Source organism: Leucoraja erinacea, chromosome 3 (assembly GCF_028641065.1).
Source record: "Leucoraja erinacea ecotype New England chromosome 3, Leri_hhj_1, whole genome shotgun sequence".
NCBI lineage: Eukaryota > Metazoa > Chordata > Chondrichthyes > Rajiformes > Rajidae > Leucoraja > Leucoraja erinaceus.
The window spans coordinates 88,305,527-88,326,387 of NC_073379.1; the positions used below are offsets into that span (position 1 = coordinate 88,305,527).

A 20,861-nucleotide genomic window follows, 5' to 3' on the forward strand; every position below is an offset into this window, starting at 1 on the left:
ATTTCAAGTATATGATTTTCAAAACTGAAAAACTACTTTAATTTAAAATTAAGTTACAGAGCAGGTTGGAGGAGGAGAGGAGGGAACAAAACAGAAAGGTGTGTGGTGGGATAGAGACATTGAATAGCACGGGTGATGTTGGTACCTTTGAAAGAGAGTGGGAAAGACATCGCTAGAAGAAATATAAATAGGAGGACAAATGAAATCAAAATACCAGAAAGGAAAAGAGAAAAAAAACACTAGAAACACAAATTAAATGGCTGAATTAGAAATTATTAAATTCAACGTTGAGTCATGAAAGATGCAATGCGCCAATCGGGTGATAGGGTGCATTTTATTTGCTTACTTTAACTTTTATTAGAACTGTGCAAGAGGCCAAACACAGAGATTAAAAAAGGTTTGAATGTGGTACGGGGCCTTGAAGTGACAGGCAACTGGAAGCTAGGAATTACACTTCCCAACTGAATGGAGGAGTTCTGAAAAGGTCATCCAAGCTGCCTCCTTGCAAAAATTAAATTAAAGAAAAACTATAAATCTCAAAATGCACAAAGTATTGGAAACACCACTTCAGCAGAGCACTGATACGCGCAGATGGCGAGTATAAAGAATGGGCTCCCAGAGGAGGTGTTTGAGGGACACGATAACAGTATTTAAAATACACAGACAGACATACAGATAGGAATGATTTAGAGGAATATCGACCAAACACAAGCAAATAGGACTAGGTTACATGGGGTATCTTGGTCGACATGGACAAGTAGGGCCAAAGGGCTGTATGACTCTGTGACTTCAAGTTGTATTTGGTTTCCACAATGCAAGAAGACCACATACTGAGCGCTGAATGGTTTGTAAGTACAAGCAACTCACCCGGAAAAACTGATTACATCTATCAATAACAAAATAAATGGTAAACGGGCAGTAGTTTTACTGTAACTGGCAGGAAACGTAGAAGCATAGAAAATAGGTGCAGGAGTAGGCCATTCGGCTCTTCGAGCCAGCACTGCCATTCAATATGATCATGGCTGATCATCCAACTCAGTATCCTGTACCTGCTTTCTCCCCATACCCCCTGATACGTTTAGCCACAAGGGCCACATCTAACTCCCTCTTAAATATAGCCAATGAACTGGCCTCAACTACATTCTGTGGCAGAGAATTCCAGAGATTCACCACTCTCTGTCTAAAAAATGTTTTTCTCATCTCAGTGCTAAAAGATTTCCCCTTTATCCTTAAACTGTGACCCCTTGTTCTGGACTTCCCCAATATCGGGAACAATCTTCCTGCATCTAGCCTGTCCAACCCCTTAAAAATTTTGTAAGTTTCTATAAGATCCCCCCTCAATCTTCTAAATTCTAGCGAGTACAAGCCGAGTCTATCCAGTCTTTCTTCATATGAATGTCCTGACATCCCAGGAATCAATCTGGTGAACCTTCTCTGTACTCCCTCTATGGCATGAATGTCCTTCCTCAGATTAGGAGACCAAAACTGTATGCAATACTCCAGGTGTGGTCTCACCAAGACCCTGTACAGCTGCAGTAGAACCTCCCTGCTCCTATATTCAAATCCTTTTGCTATGAATGCTAACATACCATTCGCTTTTTTCACTGCCTGCTGCACCTGCATGCCTACTTTCAATGACTGTTGTACCATGACACCCAGGTCTCGTTGCATCTCCCCTTTTCCTAATCGGCCACCATTCAGATAATAGTCTACTTTCCTGTTTTTTGCCACCAAAGTGGATAACCTCACATTTATCCACATTACACTGCATCTGCCATGCATTTGCCCACTCATCCAGCCTATCCAAGTCATCTTGCAGCCTCCTAGCATCCTCCTCACAGCTAACACTGCCCCCCAGCTTCGTGTCATCCGCAAACTTGGAGATGTTGCATTCAATTCCCTCGTCCAAATCATTAATATATATTGTAAATAGCTGGGGTCCCAGCACTGAGCCTTGCGGTACCCCACTAGTCACTGCCTGCCATTCTGAAAAGGACCCGTTTACTCCTACTCTTTGCTTCCTGTCTGCCAGCCGGTTCTCTATCCACATCAATACTGAACCCCCAATACCGTGTGCTTTAAGTTTGTATACTAATCTCTTATGTGAGACCTTGTCGAAAGCCTTCTGAAAGTCCATATTAACACATCCACTGGTTCTCCCTTATCCACTCTACTAGTTACATCCTAGGTAGATACTAGTTAGATCTTATGATAAAATGTTAATGCAAAATTGAAAGATACTTATTTGAATCCAAATCCAAGATCATGTGTAAAGATAGCAAACAACAATGGGAACCAAAGATATATCATTCTGACAATGCAAGATCTGTCTCATTCTATAGATTAAAAAAATGCTGATCACCAAATACACTGTAAGTATTGGAAACACTACTGTAACAGAGCACTTACATATGCAGATAAATAAACCCTTTGTTTAATATTAATGATAGTGATTTATTATATTTTAATGTATATTATACATAAAAAATTACTGTAAGCAAAGTTTGAGTGTTTATTTTGTGTAAATGTTGCCTATTAAAACTGAGGTAACCCGTTTTAACTTGCATTCATTGGCTTAATAAGACTACCAAAGGTGCATCAAACACCAAATGAAATAACATGCTATTTGGGCAGATCACAAAACAGTAGTCAAAGGATTATGTTTAAAGGAATTCTAAATAAATGGAGACAAATGAGGCAGAGCTTCAGGGTGAGAATTAGCTCTTCAGCAGCCAACCAGTGTGGCATGATTTTTGATCTATCAAACTTTGAAATAAAAACTTTAAGCTGAAAACATTGATAAAAACTTTGACTTGTTAGGTCAAAATCCACTACATATTAATCAATCTTCAGTAAATGTTTTATAACTTATCCCCATAAAGGTTCATTATTAAGTAAATAATTGCAACTTTGAAACAATATATTATACGTTACCGTGAATGAGACTATTACTTTGTGGCACAAGTGTATCCCAGAGGCAGATATTCCTAAGCAGAAGGAAAAGGTTTTCTTTAGAACAGATTTGATTTTTTTTTCAAAAATATTTACTTTAGAACTGACATCTGTACATAACTCAAACACAACAGATGCTCAAATCCAAAAAAACTCAGGTCATCATCACACTTGTGAAAGGTGGATGTAAAATATAATTTAAATTTGTAGATGAGCTGGTGGGAGGAATGTAGAGCACAAGGGGAATATCTGTGATGAGATGAGATCAGGAGCAGGCCACCAGGCTCTTTCCGTTTGCTCTGCCGTCAATATGATCATTGTTATTATGTTAGCCTCAACTCCTCCTCTGTGGTAGTTCCCAATAACTCCTTGTCTGAAATCTTCTTCAGTCTCAAGAAGGGTCTCGATCTGAAACATCACCTATGCATGTTCTCCAGAGAAGCTGCCTGACCTGCTGAGTTACTCTAGCACTATGTATCTTTTTTTTAAAGTTTTCTTGTAAACCAGCATCTGCAGTTCCTTGTTTCTACATCCAATTCCGAATTCCTTGATCTTTCAAGCATGTCTATTTCCACTTTAAATGATCAAGCTCAGAAAATTTCTGAAATTCATTACCCTGTGAAATAAAATTTCCCTACACCTCAGTTTTAAATTTGTAGCTATGTATCTCGTTCGCGGCACTCCCACCTGTGAAAATATCTCAACATCTATCCAGTCAAGCTCCTTTAGGATCTTGGGTTTGATTAACTTCACCCCTTATTCATCAAAAACAAGGAATGCAGACCCAAATTGTATAGCTTCTCTTGTTAGGACAACCATCCCATTCCAGGAACTATCCCAGTGTATATTATAGAAACATAGAAATTAGGTGCAGGAGTAGGCCATTCGGCCCTTCGAGCCTGCACCGCCATTCAATATGATCATGGCTGATCATCCAACTCAGTATCCCGTACCTGCCTTCTCTCCATACCCCCTGACCCCCTTAGCCACAAGGGCCACATCTAACTCCCTCTTAAATATAGCCAATGAACTGGCCTCAACTACCCTCTGTGGCAGAGAGTTCCAGAGATTCACCACTCTCTGTGTGAAAAAAGTTCTTCTCATCTCGGTTTTAAAGGATTTCCCCCTTATCCTTAAGCTGTGACTCCTTGTCCTGGACTTCCCCAACATCGGGAACAATCTTCCTGCATCTAGCCTGTCCAACCCCTTAAGGTATCCTTTGTACCTCGACCAATGCCACCATATCCTTTTTTAGCTAAGGGGGCCAAAACTGTGAAAGGTATTTCAGGTGTAGCCTTATCAATACCCGGTAACAAAACCACCCTCTTAATTCCAACCTCTTCGCAAGAAGGCAAACATGCCATTTGTCTTCTGAACTACTTGCTGAGCATGCTAATGAAAATTGTGATTCATGCATGAGAACACCTAGATCCCCATGCACGTGCCGATTTGCAGTCTCTCTGCAAAATGTAAATAATACTCCACTTTTTGAATATTTTCCCTGACTACATAACCTCATACTTCTCATCACTGAACACTATTAGCCAGGTTTTTGCCCAATCACTCAATCTAAACCAATCCCATTGCCCAATTGCAACACATCCTTCCACTTATTTTTGTATAATTGAGTCACATACTAGTACAGATATTCCCTTTAGACGAGCCATTTCTCCTGCCAACTTCTCTGCACCTTAAATCCACATTTTTTTCATCTTTCTTTCCCAGTTCTGATATAGGATCTCTGACCCAAAACAATAACTGTTTCTGTTTCCAGAGATGTTTCTGTCCAGCTGTTTCCAGCATATTGTTCATTTTAATCTATAGACAATTATGCACCCTCAATTATTGGTATAGCTAATTTATGTTATTTTAACTATACAAGGTACTGCAGCCATTAATGGTAGACTGCAATTTCTAAATGAATGTCCACAAGTCAACAGACTGAATAGAGCAAACATGTAATGGCATGGCTGAAACTTTCCATTATTTAGAGGGTCAGAAAGGAGGATACTTTTATTGATCATTGGTCAACTAACATACCTGGTGTGTATATGGTCTGACATTGCTATAGTAACATTAATTTATTCAGAGAGCAACCAACAATAGTTGCTCTTCGGATAACATTGTCCAGGTTTCTCTTCAATATTCTAAAATGATCATTGCAAACCAAATGCAACCATCCTGTAATGTGGAAACCACAAAACAGTGACTTGTGCCTGGAAATGCCTTGAATGTTTGTAATAGTACAAAATAACCCAGAAATAGTGATTGATACAGTACATTCCAGAATTAACAGTTTTGTTATCCATTTCTGACCAAAAGCAGCATTGTACAACTGCTTTTGTGGAAAATGTGCTGAATGTATCCAAAAGCTAAACATCGACCTCTTAATCTTACCTGTTATCACTAGACTGCCCTGCCGTAGCTATTAAAGTAGAGGAACTAACAAAAACAAAATCATTTGCTGTTTTGTTATGGCACTGCCAAGTCTGAAAAATAAAACATAATTAATGAAATGAATAGGCAGCAGACTATTAAATTATATGCAGTTTTATTAACATATCAGATTTAAATAAATAAAGGCAACTAATTATTAGCTCACCAAATAAGGTTTTGGAGTGGCTCCTAAAGCAATTGGATTTGTTTGCCAGAAGCTCAGATATCCATCTCCATCTACAATGCCAAACTGGTATAAAGACAGATGGTTATATACCTCATACTTATAAATGGATGGCATCTTTTGCATTTCTAATACAGAACGATCAACCTTGCTTTTCTACATTTCTTCAGCGTGATTGAAATAAAACAGAAATTTTAATTACTTTGCCAGTAACATTTTGACACTTCAAGCACATCAATTAAAGATCATAAACTGAAGAATTATTAACGAGAATGGCAGCTAGTTTTACCCAGAGTTTGCAAAATGCCATGGAATATCATTGACAGTCTGTGCTTCAAATGTAACTGCAGTAAAACTTTGTCAATTTTAAACTTTGTACAATTGCACAAAGAAGTTAAAAGGAAAAATGGCATCAAAATGATTTGCGCTACATCCAATATTAAGTCACTGATATTCTAACTCCAATGTGAAGACAGGAACTTGCAGAGGTTCATTGGAAGATGCTGGTTACAGGTAAAGAATTATTGGTGAGATTGGGAAGTTCAGTGACAGAATGTTCTTGTTTCACTGAAGGACAAAGCTAGCATGTTCAGGGAACCCGGGTTGATGAGGGATATTGAGGCTCTCGCCAGAAAAACTGAGGCATATGTCAGGTGTAGGCAGCTCAAGTGAATCCCTTAAGGAATACATGTAGCAGTACACTTGAGAGAAATCAGTAAGGCAAAAAGAGTAACCAATATATCTCTGGCAGAAAAGATAAAAGGAAAATCCTAATATGAATAGTTATTCTTTTTCACGGGGTAAAATAGTCCAGAACTAAAGGGAATAGCTTTCAGATGAGAGAGGAAAGACTTAAGAGATCAGAGGGGCAATTTCTTCACGAAGATTGTGCAGATATATATGGAATGAACTGCGGAGGTGGGTACAATGACAACTTTTTTTAATGACATTTGGACAGGTACATGCGTAGTTATGGTTTAGAGCCAAACACGTGCAAATGGGACCAGCTTAGGTATAAAACCCGGTCAGCATGGACATGTTGGGCCGAAGGGTCTCTATGGCTTTGATAGTGCCAACATTTCACAGAATCATAGACTGGTGATTGCACAGGAAGGAACAATTCAGTCTATCAAGTCCATATTGGTCTGTGCCAGAGCAACTCACTGGTTCTACTCCTTAACCCCTTCCTTTTCGCTTTGCACAAATTTCATGATGGTGTATTCATTGGATTCCCCTTTGAAGGCCACATTGGCAGGCATTGCTTTCCAGATTCCAATCACAGGCTGCACAAGGTTTTCATCAACAGGAAAACCCCCCAATATTGATTCTGTCTGGACTTAATTTTATATACATCTATCAAATCTCCACTCACCCTTCTCTTCTCCACTAATAGGAGTTCCAACCTCCAATTTATCTTCATAATTAACTGTAGCTCTTTGTTCCAGGAATCATTGTCATAAATCTCCTCTCAACCCTCTCCACTTTATATCCGTGACTCCATATAATTTCTGACCTGACTAGCAGTTAATACAATATTCCATTTGAGGCCTGGCCAATGTTTTATAAAAATTCAAGATGACTACACTGTTTTTATACGCTAGGAATATTGACAATATCAGAAAATATATATCCTATATTCACTGCTTTTGCAACCCAGCTTGACACTGTCAATGAGTTATGCACCCACATTCTCAGGGTTCTCTGCTCCTGCATCGCTTTTAGTGTCCTTTATTTTATATTGCCTTTCCTCATACTTCTTACTAAATGTATCACATTTTTCACATAAAACTTCATCTACACATCTAGTTTAAATGCTGCTACAATTTATCATAATCTTTCCACTTTACAGTTTACAACAATAATGTTTTGTATCATCTTCAAAGTTAGAACCCGTGGAGTGATCCCACAGGCCTAGGAAATTAATGTAGATTTTTTTTAAAACAATAGCCTCCAACACCAATCCCACAAAAATGCCATTACTCACTTTCCTCCAATCCAAAACAGCCTTTTACTACAAATATAGAAACAAGAAACTTCAGATGCTAGTTTACAAAAAAAAAGACAAAGTGCTGGAGTAACTCACCAGGTCAGGTAGCATCTCTGGATATCATGGATAGGCAATGTTTCTAGTCAGGATCCTTCTTCAGACTGAGTCTTCAGAAGGGACCCAACCAGAAACGTAATTTATCCATGTACTACAGATATGCTGCCTGACCTGCTGAGTTACTCCAGCCCCTTTTGTCTTTTTTTGTAAACCAGCATTTCCCTTAACAAATTCAATAGATGACTATTGACTCTGTCTTCAAGCCTGTCATGACATTTACAACCCTATGCTTGAAATAAGCAGCCATTTTTGCATTATTTTTTCCTGGATCTCTTTTGCCATGCTGGAATATCTTGCCATCAAGATATAGAGGTTATAACAAACTGTTGTTCTTCTTTTGCTTTTAATGGAAAGTGCTCTCACAATTTCAGAATAGTCACCTCCTTAAAGGTAGAACATCGTTCTGCCACTTCTCAGTTCCGATTTATTTGGGCCAGAGCCGTTTGAAATTAGCTTTAGATTATTTTCTAAATTATTAGATCTTTATTAAATTTATTACAAAATAACTCACAATAAAAATAGACATGCAACACTGATAATTTGAGTTTCATAAACAATTTCAAGACAAAAGGACAAATTAATATTAGATCACCACTATGAAATAGGCAAAGGTGGGAAGGATATGCAGGAGTTTATGATGTGCAGAAAAGTATGAAGGATAATTGCGTTGAAATATTAACTGCTTCTCTTGTCACAGATGCTGCCTGACCTGCCAAATGTTTACAGTATTTGTTTTCTATTTCAGATGCCTGGCACTGCAGTTGCTTGCTTTTGCTTTTTTGGTTATACAATACAATACAATTTATTTGTTGTCATTTGAACCCAGAGGTTCAAACGAAATTTGGTTTCTGCAGTCATACACACAAGAAGAAGAACCAAGACACAACACAATTTACACAAACATCCATCACAGTGAATCTCCTCCTCACTGTGATGGAAGGCAAAGTTTTATCCCTCCCCTGCACTCCTCATTCTCCTCCCGATGTCAGAGTCAAAGCCCCCGGCGGGCGATGGTAAATAAGTCCCGCGACAATTAGAAAGCCGGGTGATGCAAGGCCCTGCTCCGGGTCTTGGTGTTGGAGCCCCCGGCGTGCGCTAGCAAGTCCTGCGGCCATTTAAAGCCGCGCCGGGCGATGTAAGGCCCCGCTCCAGGTCATCCTCAAACCCGCAACTCGGGCGGGAGAAGTCGCCATTACGGAAGCCCCGAAAAGCGGTCTCCCAGCAGGGACCCGCGGGCTCCCGGTGTCACTGTCCACCAGACCTGCGGTTGGAGCCCCCGAATCCCGGGGTCGGGTTGCAGCAGCGCAGCCCGACCCCGGTCAGTAGAATTAGATAATGTTACAGTGGAGCACAGCAATGGAGAAATTTGTGCAGTATTGTGAAAGTAAGAAAATAATGAGGAATTCACACATCTCCAAGAACAGGATTGAGAAAAAAAAAGTAGGTCTCATTAGTTAATAACATCAACTTTTTACACTATGAGTCGATGCTATCAGTTGATAGCAGTTTTGGACAAGTAGAAGTTTACATAAAGTCAAGACTAAGAGGGTCTAGGTGCTACCAAGAATTGCTTGATAATGCCAAAGGTATATTTTAGGACTTTAGTATCCAATGAGCAAAAGAATGGTACTTTTACCATTGAAGTAACTGACATGCAAATGAAAAGTAATTTAAAATGTATTGATACAGTTTTCAAGGTGCAGACAGAACAAAACCAAAGATGAACCCTTAAAAGGCTTTTAAGTTAACATAAGAGAACACTGACAGTGATGCTCCAGCTATGATCAAATCAAGATATAGAGGGTGTAACAAACATTTTGTCCCCAAGCAAGAAGCAGGAAAGCAGTAGAGACAACTAAATGGCATGCTAAATAGCATGCATAAAATTGCAAAATAGCTTGGCATCTTGACAATGTAAAGTAAAGTAAATCTCCTTGCCAATTGTTACAGGTGATGTTGAAAGGAGGGATGGGAGGGAAACGCCAATAATATTTAGTTTAACACATTAGGAAACGAAATGGATCTGAGAATATCCGATGACCTACAATTTATTTCTAGCAACTAAAAGAATGATTGCTGTTGTGAAATGCCAAAACAAGTATTTTGTTTATTATAGTCATCCGAATTGACATGATGACATAATGCAGAAATAACAGCAAAAGTTAAACTTTAATTCCTTAATATTTGTTAAAATTCTTTCATAGATAACGTACCTTGTTACCCTGATGATTAAATCGGATTCTTGTTATTCTAGAATTACCAGAAGGTCGAAAGCATGCTAGTTGATGCGAGTGGCCCCATTCAAACATCCGAACACTGCCATCTTGAGCACCAGTCAGATCTAGATCATTTGAGAAGGAGTTTTGGTCAGTCAATGTCTTATTACTAATTCAAGAAAAACTTCAAGATTTTGATTGAAACCTATATACTTTGTTGGTTTAATAATTCCAAACATTTCCACTGTATTTCGGTACAAATGACAATAATAAACCAATAATAATAATAAATGGTTGAAAAATATTAGTTCTAAAAAGTGTTGCCAAAAAGTATTAAACAGCTTCTTTCATATGTTTTTTGTACATTCCAGGATCCCAGCAAGAAACGTTATTCATGCAATAAGTAAGTAAACTTGCCTATGCTGTGAATGTTTCTCACTGCAGCGGTTTATATTATTGTTGATACAAAGCTTTTTTCTATAATTTATTATTCCATCTGTAACCTGTACTCCATTCCCATCAATGTCTACAATAAACTCAAATGTCATTTATGGTTAACAATCACACGCACTGTGTGGAGATGCACGCTATGTTATGATGGTCTAGATTTCTCATATTTCAAGTCAAGTCAAGTCAAGAGAGTTTATTGTCATGTGTCCCAGATAAGACAATGAAATTCTTGCTTTGCTTCAGCACAACAGAATATTGTAGACATAAATACAGATCAGATCAGTATGTCCATATACCATAGAATATATATATACACACACACACACATAAATAAACAGATAAAGTGCAATAGGTTGTTCAGAGTTTGTTTGAAGTTGTGTTTAATAGTCTGATGGCTGTGGGGAAGAAGCTGTTCCTGAACCTGGATGTTGCAGATTTCAGGCTCCTGTTCCTTCTACCTGATGGCAGCGGAGAGATGAGTGTGTGGCCAGGATGGTGTGGGTCCTTGATGATGCTGGCAGCCTTTTTGAGGCAGCGACTGCAAAAGATCCCCTCGATGCTAGGGAGGTCAGAGCTGATGATGGACTGGACAGTGTTTACAACTTTTTGCAGCCTTTTCTGCTCCTGGGTGCTCAGGTTGCTGTACCAAGCCACTATGCAACTGGTTAGCATGCTATCTACAGTGCACCTGTAGATGTTCGAGAGAGTCCACCTTGACATACCGACTCTCCGTAATCTTCTCAGGAAGTAGAGGCGCTGATGTACTTTCTTTATGATTGCATCAGTGTTCTGGGACCAGGAGAGATCTTTGGAAATATGCACACCCAGGAATTTGAAGTTCTTGACCCTTTCCATCTTCGACCCGTTGATATAAACGGGACTGTGGGTCCCCATCCTACCCCTTCCTAAGTCCACAATCAGTTTCATGTTCTTTTGTCAATTATTTTTATATATTGCATTATCTAATTATTAATTGTCTCCATATTTAGTTCACCAAAATACTTTAGGATTTTTAACATCTCTATTAAGTGTCCTCTTAACTTAAAGGAGAACCATATAACCATATAACAATTACAGCACGGAAACAGGCCATCTCGACCCTTCTAGTCCGTGCCGAACACGTATTATCCCCTAGTCCCATTGTTTTTATTTATTTATTTATTTTTACTTTTTTTATTTTATTTTATTTTATTTATTTTTTTTTAATTTAAATTTTTATTTTTTTATTTTAGCTCATTCCACACAGCCACCACTCTCTGAGTAAAGAAGTTCCCCCTCATGTTACCCCTAAACTTCTGTTCCTTAATTCTCAAGTCATGTCCCCTTGTTTGAATCTTCCCTACTCTCAGTGGGAAAAGCTTTTCCACGTCAACTCTGTCTATCCCTCTCATCATTTTAAAGACCTCTATCAAGTCCCCCCTTAACCTTCTGCGCTCCAAAGAATAAAGCCCTAACTTGTTCAACCTTTCTCTGTAACTTAGTTGCTGAAACCCAGGCAACATTCTAGTAAATCTCCTCTGTACTCTCTCTATTTTGTTGACATCCTTCTTATAATTAGGCGACCAAAATTGTACACCATACTCCAGAATTGGCCTCACCAATGCCTTGTACAATTTTAACATTACATCCCAACTTCTATACTCAATGCTCTGATTTATAAAGGCCAGCACACCAAAAGTTTTCTTTACCACCCTATCTACATGAGATTCCACTTTCAGGGAACTGTGCACAGTTATTCCCAGATCCCTCTGTTCACCTGCATTCTTTAATTCCCTACCATTTACCATGTACGTCCTATTTTGATTTGTCCTGCCAAGATGTAGCACCTCACACTTATCAGCATTAAACTCCATCTGCCATCTTTCAGCCCACTCTTCCAACTGGCATAAATCTCTCTCTAGACTTTGAAAATCTACTTAATTATCCACAACCCCACCTATCTTAGTATCATCTGCATACTAACAAATCTAATTTACCACACCATCATCCAGATCATTGATGTACATGACAAACAACAGTGGACCCAACACAGATCCCTGTGGCACCCCACTAGTCACTGGCCTCCAACCTGACAAACAACCATCCACCATTACTCTCTGGCATCTCCCATTCAGCCACTGTTGAATCCATCTTGCTACTCCACCATTAATGCCCAACCATTGAACCTTCTTAACCAACGTTCTGTGAGGAACCTTGTCAAAGGTCTTACTGAAGTCCATATATACAACATCCACTGCTTTACCCTCATCAATTTCCCGAGTAACCTCTTCAAAAAATTCAAGAAGATTAGTCAAACATGACCTTCCAGGCACAAATCCATGTTGACTGTTCCTAATCAGACCCTGTTTATCCAGATGCTTATATATATTATCTCTAAGTATCCTTTCCATTAATTTGCCCACCACTGACGTCAAACTAACGTCTATAACTAACAAGAGAACAACCAGTTCCTCTAGTCTTTCCATATCAGGAAAAAAAAATTATAACACATTGTTAGAATTTTTCCAATAAACTTGTTATTTTCCAAGACTTCAATATCGTTTCTCAAGTACCGTGGCAAGAGTTGAACACAATCCTTCGGCTGAATACTATCTAGATTGCCTCATTAGAAATGCCCTGCACAATGCAGGCAAATTTACAGATGCAAACTAATTAACAGAAAGAACAGTTAAGAATGCAGATAATTTATCTTCAACAGTTTAATTCTGAAGAAAAGCATACCAGTGGCACATCCAGAAAAAGAAACTGGTTCCTAACTTAATATATTAGAATATTTATCTTTAAATTACTGACACACCTGACAAAATATGCACATTATATAATCCTCGTACCATCAGAATGAACAACTTTTTAAAATCACAATCTCGAATTATGTAAACACTAATCCTTAAAGATTTCCAACAAGATAGATGATGCAAAATTAAATTTTATTCTGAAAAAATAATTTTAAAAGAGACTGTGGATGCAGGAATCTTGAGCCGTTCTGTGTCTTTTAAAAAAAAATTCACCCGACAAGTTAATCACTGGAGTGATTTTAAGATCAGCTTCTGAAGCCATCAATGCCGACAACGGGGCCGGATTTTATGTAGGGGACAGGTAAAAAAAAAAGTAGTTTATTTTTATGTATAAATATGTTTCTTAAGATGTATTTAATTCACATTTTGTTGCGAAACGGTGATTTAGTCCCCAAACGAACCGGCAGTGTATTTGCTGCCGATATGGGGACTAAATCACCGCAACCTCAACGTTCCAGAAAATTCCACTCGCAAGCTGATTTAAATGGCCATTAATTTACAGGTGTTAAATATTAAATTCCTTCCATTTGGCCTATAAACCTATGACAATGAGATTTAAAAATTATGTTATATTCTGAATTCTTGTGTGAATGATATTTGCACACTTAGGCTACTTAAAAATGTTAATCTATTCTTAAGAAATGGATAGATGTTTAGATCTAGTAATTGCTTTTTGTAATTAGCTACAATTAGGTAACTAACTAACTATATACTATAATTTCAAGTCATCTAAGTAAGATTGTTTCATATTTGTTTCAGAATGCTTCAATCTATAATAACTGAAAATTTCTTTCAGTTCTCTTAAATTTTAATAAAGTAATGGACTTTTAAATGTTCTCGATCACAGCTTTTGTGTTAAGTCAATGAAAAAGCAATAGGGAACAAGATGCTAATTTCCGAGTATGAAAATGGCCATAACCTTTTTAATACTGAAGATATGAAAGTAAATTAGGTGTCAAATTAAACTTCTTTTTATGCTTTATCTGATGGGATAAATTAAAGACTTGATTTTTTAAATCTCAAAATTTTGTAACATTGCTATAGTAAGTGAGTGAGAGAGTGATCAAGAGAGACCCGTAGAAACGTAAAACCTGAAAAAGAGATTAAAAAAAGGATCAAGGAGAACCCCCCCCCCCCCCAAAAAAAACAAGAAACAAAAAAGAAAGAAAAGATATAAGAAAGTAAAATAAGATGTCTTTTTTGAATTCTATGTGATTTATAGTCCCATATAAAGTTGTTGCATTTTAAAGGCAGTTTAGTAATTCTAAAATGATCATCTTAAATTGTGTATTAACTCTAGGACAGAAACACATTCAAACCTGATCTTGAGCAATTCATGATGATGGAAGCAATGACACTGATATTCAATGTTGACTGTCACAAACATACAGCATTAAACATTCTACATGTAAACTCACAGTAAGGTAGTGTTGGATGTGAAGCCATTCTCCTGGCATTATTCATATTCCTCTTTATCATCTGTCAAAGTGAATACTGCATGTTATACTCACAATATTTACAGTGTATTACTTCAGTGACATTGATGCTCAGCTAATACAAATAAAACAGGAATAATGGATAAAGAATTCATCCTTGATTGCCTGCACTACCAACACACTCTGCCACTCATCATGTACTATTTGCTTTGAAGTTGAACTATTAAGCACATTTCTATGATAGTTATTTCCTAATTAAATCTAGCCAAATATTTTACTTCCTTAAACAAAAATACACTATATGGGATTATATTATTTGCTACATAATGTATTATATCCAGTTCCCTCCATAATGTTTGGGACAAAGACCCATGATTTATTTATTTGCCAATGTACTCCACAATTTGAGATTTATAGACAATAGACAATAGGTGCAGGAGTAGGCCATTTGGCCCTTTGAGCCAGCACCACCATTCAATGTGATCATGGCTGATATATTTGTAACATTAAAAAAAAATCACATGTGGTTAAAATGCACATTGGCAGATTTTAATAAAGGCCATTTTTTATACATTTTGGTTTCACCATGTAGCAGTGTTTATACATAGTCCCCCCATTTCAGGGCACCATAATGTTTAGGACACAGCAATGTCATGGAAATGAAAGAAGTCATGTTTAGTATTTTGTTGCTACCCTTTGCATGCAATGACTGCTTGAAGTCTGCGATTCATGCACATCACCAGTTGCTTGGTGTCTTCTCTGGTGATGCTCTGCCAGGCCTGTATTGCAGCCAACTTTAGCTTATGCTTGTTTTAGGGGCTAGTCCCCTTCAGTTTTCTCTTCAGCATATAAAAGGCATGCTCAATTGGGTTCAGATCGGGTGATTGACTTGGCCACTCAAGAATTGACCATTTTTTAGCTTTGTAAAACTCCTTTGTTGCTTTAGCAGTATGTTTGGGATCATTGTCTTGCTGTAGAATGAACTGCCGGCCAATGAGTTTTGAGGCATTTGTTTGAACTTGAGCAGATAGGGTGTGTCTATACACTTCAGAATTCATCATACTACTACCATCAGCAGTTAACATCAATGAAGATAACTGAGCCTAGTACCTTTAGCAGCCATACATGCCTAGGCCTTAGCACCCCCACCACCGTGTTTCACAGATTAGGTGGTATGCTTTGGATCTTGGGGGGCAGTTCCTTCTCTCCTCCATACTTTGTTTTGGCTTCACTCTGATATAAGTTAATCTTCGTTTCATCTGTCCTCATGGGTAGGAGATTGCAACCTTCACGTGGTCCACCCGGTTTCGACATGCAATCAACCCGATGTGCACAAATACCATACGCAAGAAGAAGAATCTGTCCACACGACCTTTTTTCCAGAACTGTGGTTGCTCTTTTAAGTACTTCTTGGCAAACTGTAATCTGGCCATCCTATTTTTGCAGCTAACCAGTGGTTTGCATCTTGCAGAGTAGCCTCTGTATTTCTGTTCCTGAAGTCTTATGCGGACAGTGGTCATTGATAAATCTATACCTGACTCCTGAAGAGTTTTTCTGACTTGTCAGGTGTTTGGGGATTTTTTTAAATTATGGAGAGAATTCTTCTGTCATCAGCTGTGGAGGTCTTCCTTGGCCTGCCAGTCCTTTTCTGATTAGTAGCTCACCTGTGTTCCCTTTCTTCTTAATGGTGTTCCAAACAGTTGATTTTGGCAAGCCTAAGGTTTGGCTGATGTCTCCCACAGTTTTATTCTTGTTTCTTAGTCTCATAATGGCTTCTTTGACTTTCACACTGGCACAACTTTGGGCCTCATGTTGATAAACAGCAATAAAAGTTCCCAAAGGTGATGGAAAGACTAGGTGCTGAAAGCTCTCTTATACCTGCATAAAGGAGGCAATTAAACATACCCGAGCAATTACAAATGCCTGTGACGCCATGTGTCCAAAACATTATGGTGCCCTGAAATGAGGGGACTGTGAATAAATATAGCTGTCATTTCTACATGGTGAAACCAAAATGTATAAAACTGACAATGTGCACTTTAACCACATGTGATTTTTTCTATTACAAATCTCAAATTGTGGAGTACAGAGGCAAATAAATAATTGATAAGTCTTTGCCCCAAACATTATGGAGGGCACTGTATAATTTCTGCTTAACTACATGGAGCCAAATACAAACAAACATGTTGCAAACTGCAGAGTTTATGCACAACAACATTGTTTCTCACCATTTCAATCATGAGAAAGGCCTGCCAGGTGCAGCAAAACATGCCTAATAAAAGGTTAAATTTATGATAAACATGGAGACACATGAACAATAAACTAACAAAACATAGGAGCTTGCAGAGTGATGACATATGTTTCAAGATTATTGGCTTCATAACATGGAGTACAGTCAAAGTACTTCTTGCACAATATCCTCAATTTTGCTACAGTACAGCTTATTAGAATCCGAGTCTTACAGCACAGAAAAACCTTCAACCCAACTAGCCCACAGTGTCCAAGATGCTCCATTTATACCAGTCCCACCTGCCTGCTAAAGACTCAAAGGGACAGTGTCCTGATGCCCTGTCTCAACTTCCGCATAACAGCCTGATTATACGGCGTGGCTTTTGGTTCTAAAATTAATTAAGAGCCTATCACTTTGTCCAGGTGAGAGTATCAAAAGAGCCAACGTGAGCAAAGAGAGCAGCTTTGAAATGAGAGTTTCCTTTTGGCGGGTCTGCTAAAAATATGTTGCTTATTGCACTAATGTCCACTGTTGTGAAATTGGGCAAAATATATTCAATTTGACACTGTACTATTTCATGCATTAAAATGGAACGAGCTGTAAAGTGGGCTCAAGCAGCTGTGCAGGTAAACAGAGCTGCACTTAAGAGGCTCTTTGTGGCAGCCACAGTATAATGGCAAAAAATGAAGGACAAGGTGAAGAATGCGTTATGGTGCTCTCCAGCGTATTTGGATATCCAGAATGATAATGAATTGGCCTGACTAACTCCCTCGCAATGAGCTATTGTGAGTCATTATTGGTCTAAGGACCAGTAATCACAAGAATGCATCTCAGCATGACATTTTTAAAAATTGTCTGGTGTTAGTGAATGGAGTGCCAGAAAAGTACTTAATATACTGCTGATCACTGAAAAGTCAGGCTGGCAGGTCCTATTTGCAAGTCATGAATATCTCAGTTAATAGCAGTTTTATTTCCTTTAATAGCATTCATTTCTGGATGCTTTGACTGAAAGCTCGAGTTTTTATTGGCAGTATTGAAAAATATTCCTTGTGCAATATGATGTCATTAATTGCAAATGACATTCACACTAAAACAAATTATTACCGAAGGACCTGGGCCAATTTCCTATTGATTGATAATTAATTACCAAGTGATCAGTGGGATGAATGTGGAAAAAGTGACTTACATGGCAGGTTGCAAGCAAAAATGTGTGCAAAAGGTCTACGCAGATCTGTTTTTCTGATCAATAGAAGTAACCTACTATGACAATTGAACATCTTCATGGCCACTTTTATAGGCGCAAACCTTTTATTTACAGGCTGTTATTTACACCATACAAATTCTCAATCTGCCATGTTGAAATTGAATTCATATAGTGTACTCTGGTTCAGACCTCCGCATTAGACATGCAGCAATGTATTGTCCTAGCTAATAAGTTTATACTTAAAGGGAGCAAACTGAATTATGAATTCATAGAAACATAGGAAATAGGTGCAGGAGTAGGCCATTCAGCCCTTCACTGCTCACAAAACAAATTTACATCTATAAAGTCTCAAAGTTATGCTACATTTATGTCTTATTGTCCTTATTAAGGCCACCGAACCCCCCCCCCCCCCCCCCCCCCCCCCCCCCCCAGAAATGATGTCCACGCAGTGAAAGTCGTTTAGGCAAAATGCTAACTGACTGTAGATGAACAAATACCAAACATTCACCAGCTTTCAGTCATGCTCAGAGAGGCTGTCAACTTACCTCTTTTATTGAAAAACCTTTTCTGGTGCCATCAAACTTAGCTGAATTGTCTTTAATATTCAAAGATAAGCAACAGGGGAAGGTGCATGTAAGGAAAATAAAAATGTACAGAAACATATATTTGCTGTAAAGTGAATTGAGAAATTAAGGGGAGCTGTTCAAGCTGCATATGGCTGGAAAATTAAAAGAAAACAGAATGTGCTAGTGATACTCAGGTTGATGACCTTTCATTAGATGTGAAATGTTAACCGTTTCTCTTTCCACAGATGCAACATGATCTACTGAGTATATTCAACATTTTTCTGCTTGTATTTTATGATTGAAAGCAGAATGCTTCAAAAATTTTGCAATCCTTGTAAAAGGAAAGAAAGGAGCAAGGTGAAGATTTTTTTTTAAAAAGGCGTTAAATGCCAAGTTAAGCTCAATTCATGTTGCTCAGTAAAATTGATACTGTATACCACTAGTGTTGGAAGTTTTTCTGGCTTCAAAAATGTAATTCCTACTCGGCTAGTTTTTCTTTGAATATTATCTAATTTGAGTCGATTCGGATGCACAAAATAGGTAGGGAGGGGGGAAAACTCAAAGTTACTCCTTCCAAAAGAAATGATACTCCGCAATGTAACATAAATGCCTGTCACCACCAGGAATTACGTTGTGGAACTACTGCTACAAATCATTGAAAATCTTAGTTATAGAGTAATGAATGCCCTCATTAAATTTGTCTAAACCAACAAAGAGTGCTATAAAAACATTTTAGAATGTGCTGCTATCATTGATTTCGAGGAAGAACAACAACTGCAGTTGCAGGAATCTGAAATAAAAACAGAAATTTCTGGAAACACTCAGTATATTAAGTTGGACCTGGAGAAAGAGAAACGCAGACCATTCAGAAAGAGGGAAAGAGATAAAAGGTAATTTTAAATTATTGTAAAGATGGCAAGAGGAATGTAAACAACAAAGAGAATTACTATAATAGGCTAAAACCAGGTATAAAGGGGCAATTAATAAACCAGAACAATTTCTGGTCTAGTTTAATCTATTTCTTATCATCAGACTTCAGGAAATAAGGGTATTTATAATATATTTGCTTAAGCTGAATGTGTTAACGTGACTTGTATTAAGATGCATCACACAACAAAAGGAGACCATTCAGTATGACCATGATGAACTTACGTAGACACTGGCAAAAAAGTCAAATTAACATGACTTGCATATAATGATTATTCTGGTATCAATGTATCACACACAAGCTCCAGAAAATACTGAATCGGAGCCACAGATTCTTCTCTTATTTTGCCAAGCTATAAAGAAAGCGCCTAGAAGTGTGAGATTCTCTTCATTGCAGTAAAGAAAGCCTTTTTGATATCCATGTCAAGCAATGTTCTTTACTGGTCAGATCCTAGTGAGGGATCAAATGGCAAGAATGGAACCTTTCCTTGCTATTCAACCAAATTCAATTACCATCACTGGAAAATATTTAGAGCTGAGCAGACTAGGATCCTAAAATCCATGGTGTACTGGGACAAGACAACAATTTAAAAATCATTGATCTAAGTTCAAACAAAGTTATTAGTTTCTGGAGACCGAATGGCTTCAACAATCTGATTACATTTTTGCACAAATTTCCCAAATGCAACTATTTAGCTTGAGAGTCTTCACTGCAGAGAAGCTCAGTGGCAAAGTTACAAGTTTGATACCTTTATTAATAGCTAGAGATGCTGCTTGTAAATTTAATGCACCATCAATTAGAATAGGTTTTATAAATGGCATGTCTTAACCAAAACAGATTTGATAAGATATCATTGTTAAAAAAAAGTGTAATTTCCCTTGCGTGCAGCACAGCAGTCACTCAAGCAGAATAGTGCTGCCAGCTTTCTTTATTTCTTCAACTAAAAGTTAGATAAGGATGCTAAATGGAATTCCTGTAGCTAACAAGATTAAAATGTTTGTATAATATGACGACTAAATTTTCTTCTGTATTTTTATTCAATTCAATTTTAATGTCATCGCACAAATACAAGTATGAGTACAACGAAATGATTTAACAATCATTTAGTACTATTTTGCGAATTGAAGCTTCACAAGTAGTTTATCAATAGTTAAACCTAAATATAAACTCACCACAGATGCTCCTCTTCCAGTCTGTGTGCTGCCTAACCATGGCATGTTTATAGGGATGCCAGGAACACTGGGGGTATATGGAGTGCTGCACTGCAAATCACCAAAATCCTCTCTCGCATGAACCACCAGGAATTCATCTGATCTGCAAGCAAATATAAATGAACGAGAACATTAAAACAAAGATAAAA

At 37.9% G+C, this 20,861-nt stretch overlaps 1 protein-coding gene across 1 annotated transcript in view; it reads right to left on the reverse strand.

Annotated features, from left to right (window-relative positions):
* The window catches only part of LOC129694298 (dmX-like protein 1), a 216,936-nt gene that overhangs the window by 7,879 nt on the left and 188,196 nt on the right, over positions 1 to 20,861 (reverse strand). The window contains exons 38-43 of the mRNA XM_055631009.1: positions 20,674 to 20,815; positions 14,556 to 14,616; positions 9,890 to 10,017; positions 5,555 to 5,638; positions 5,350 to 5,441; positions 2,935 to 2,987 (exon numbers count right to left, since the gene is read on the reverse strand). Coding sequence (XP_055486984.1) covers positions 2,935 to 2,987; positions 5,350 to 5,441; positions 5,555 to 5,638; positions 9,890 to 10,017; positions 14,556 to 14,616; positions 20,674 to 20,815 — 560 coding nt within the window. The remainder of the gene's footprint in view (positions 1 to 2,934; positions 2,988 to 5,349; positions 5,442 to 5,554; positions 5,639 to 9,889; positions 10,018 to 14,555; positions 14,617 to 20,673; positions 20,816 to 20,861) is intronic.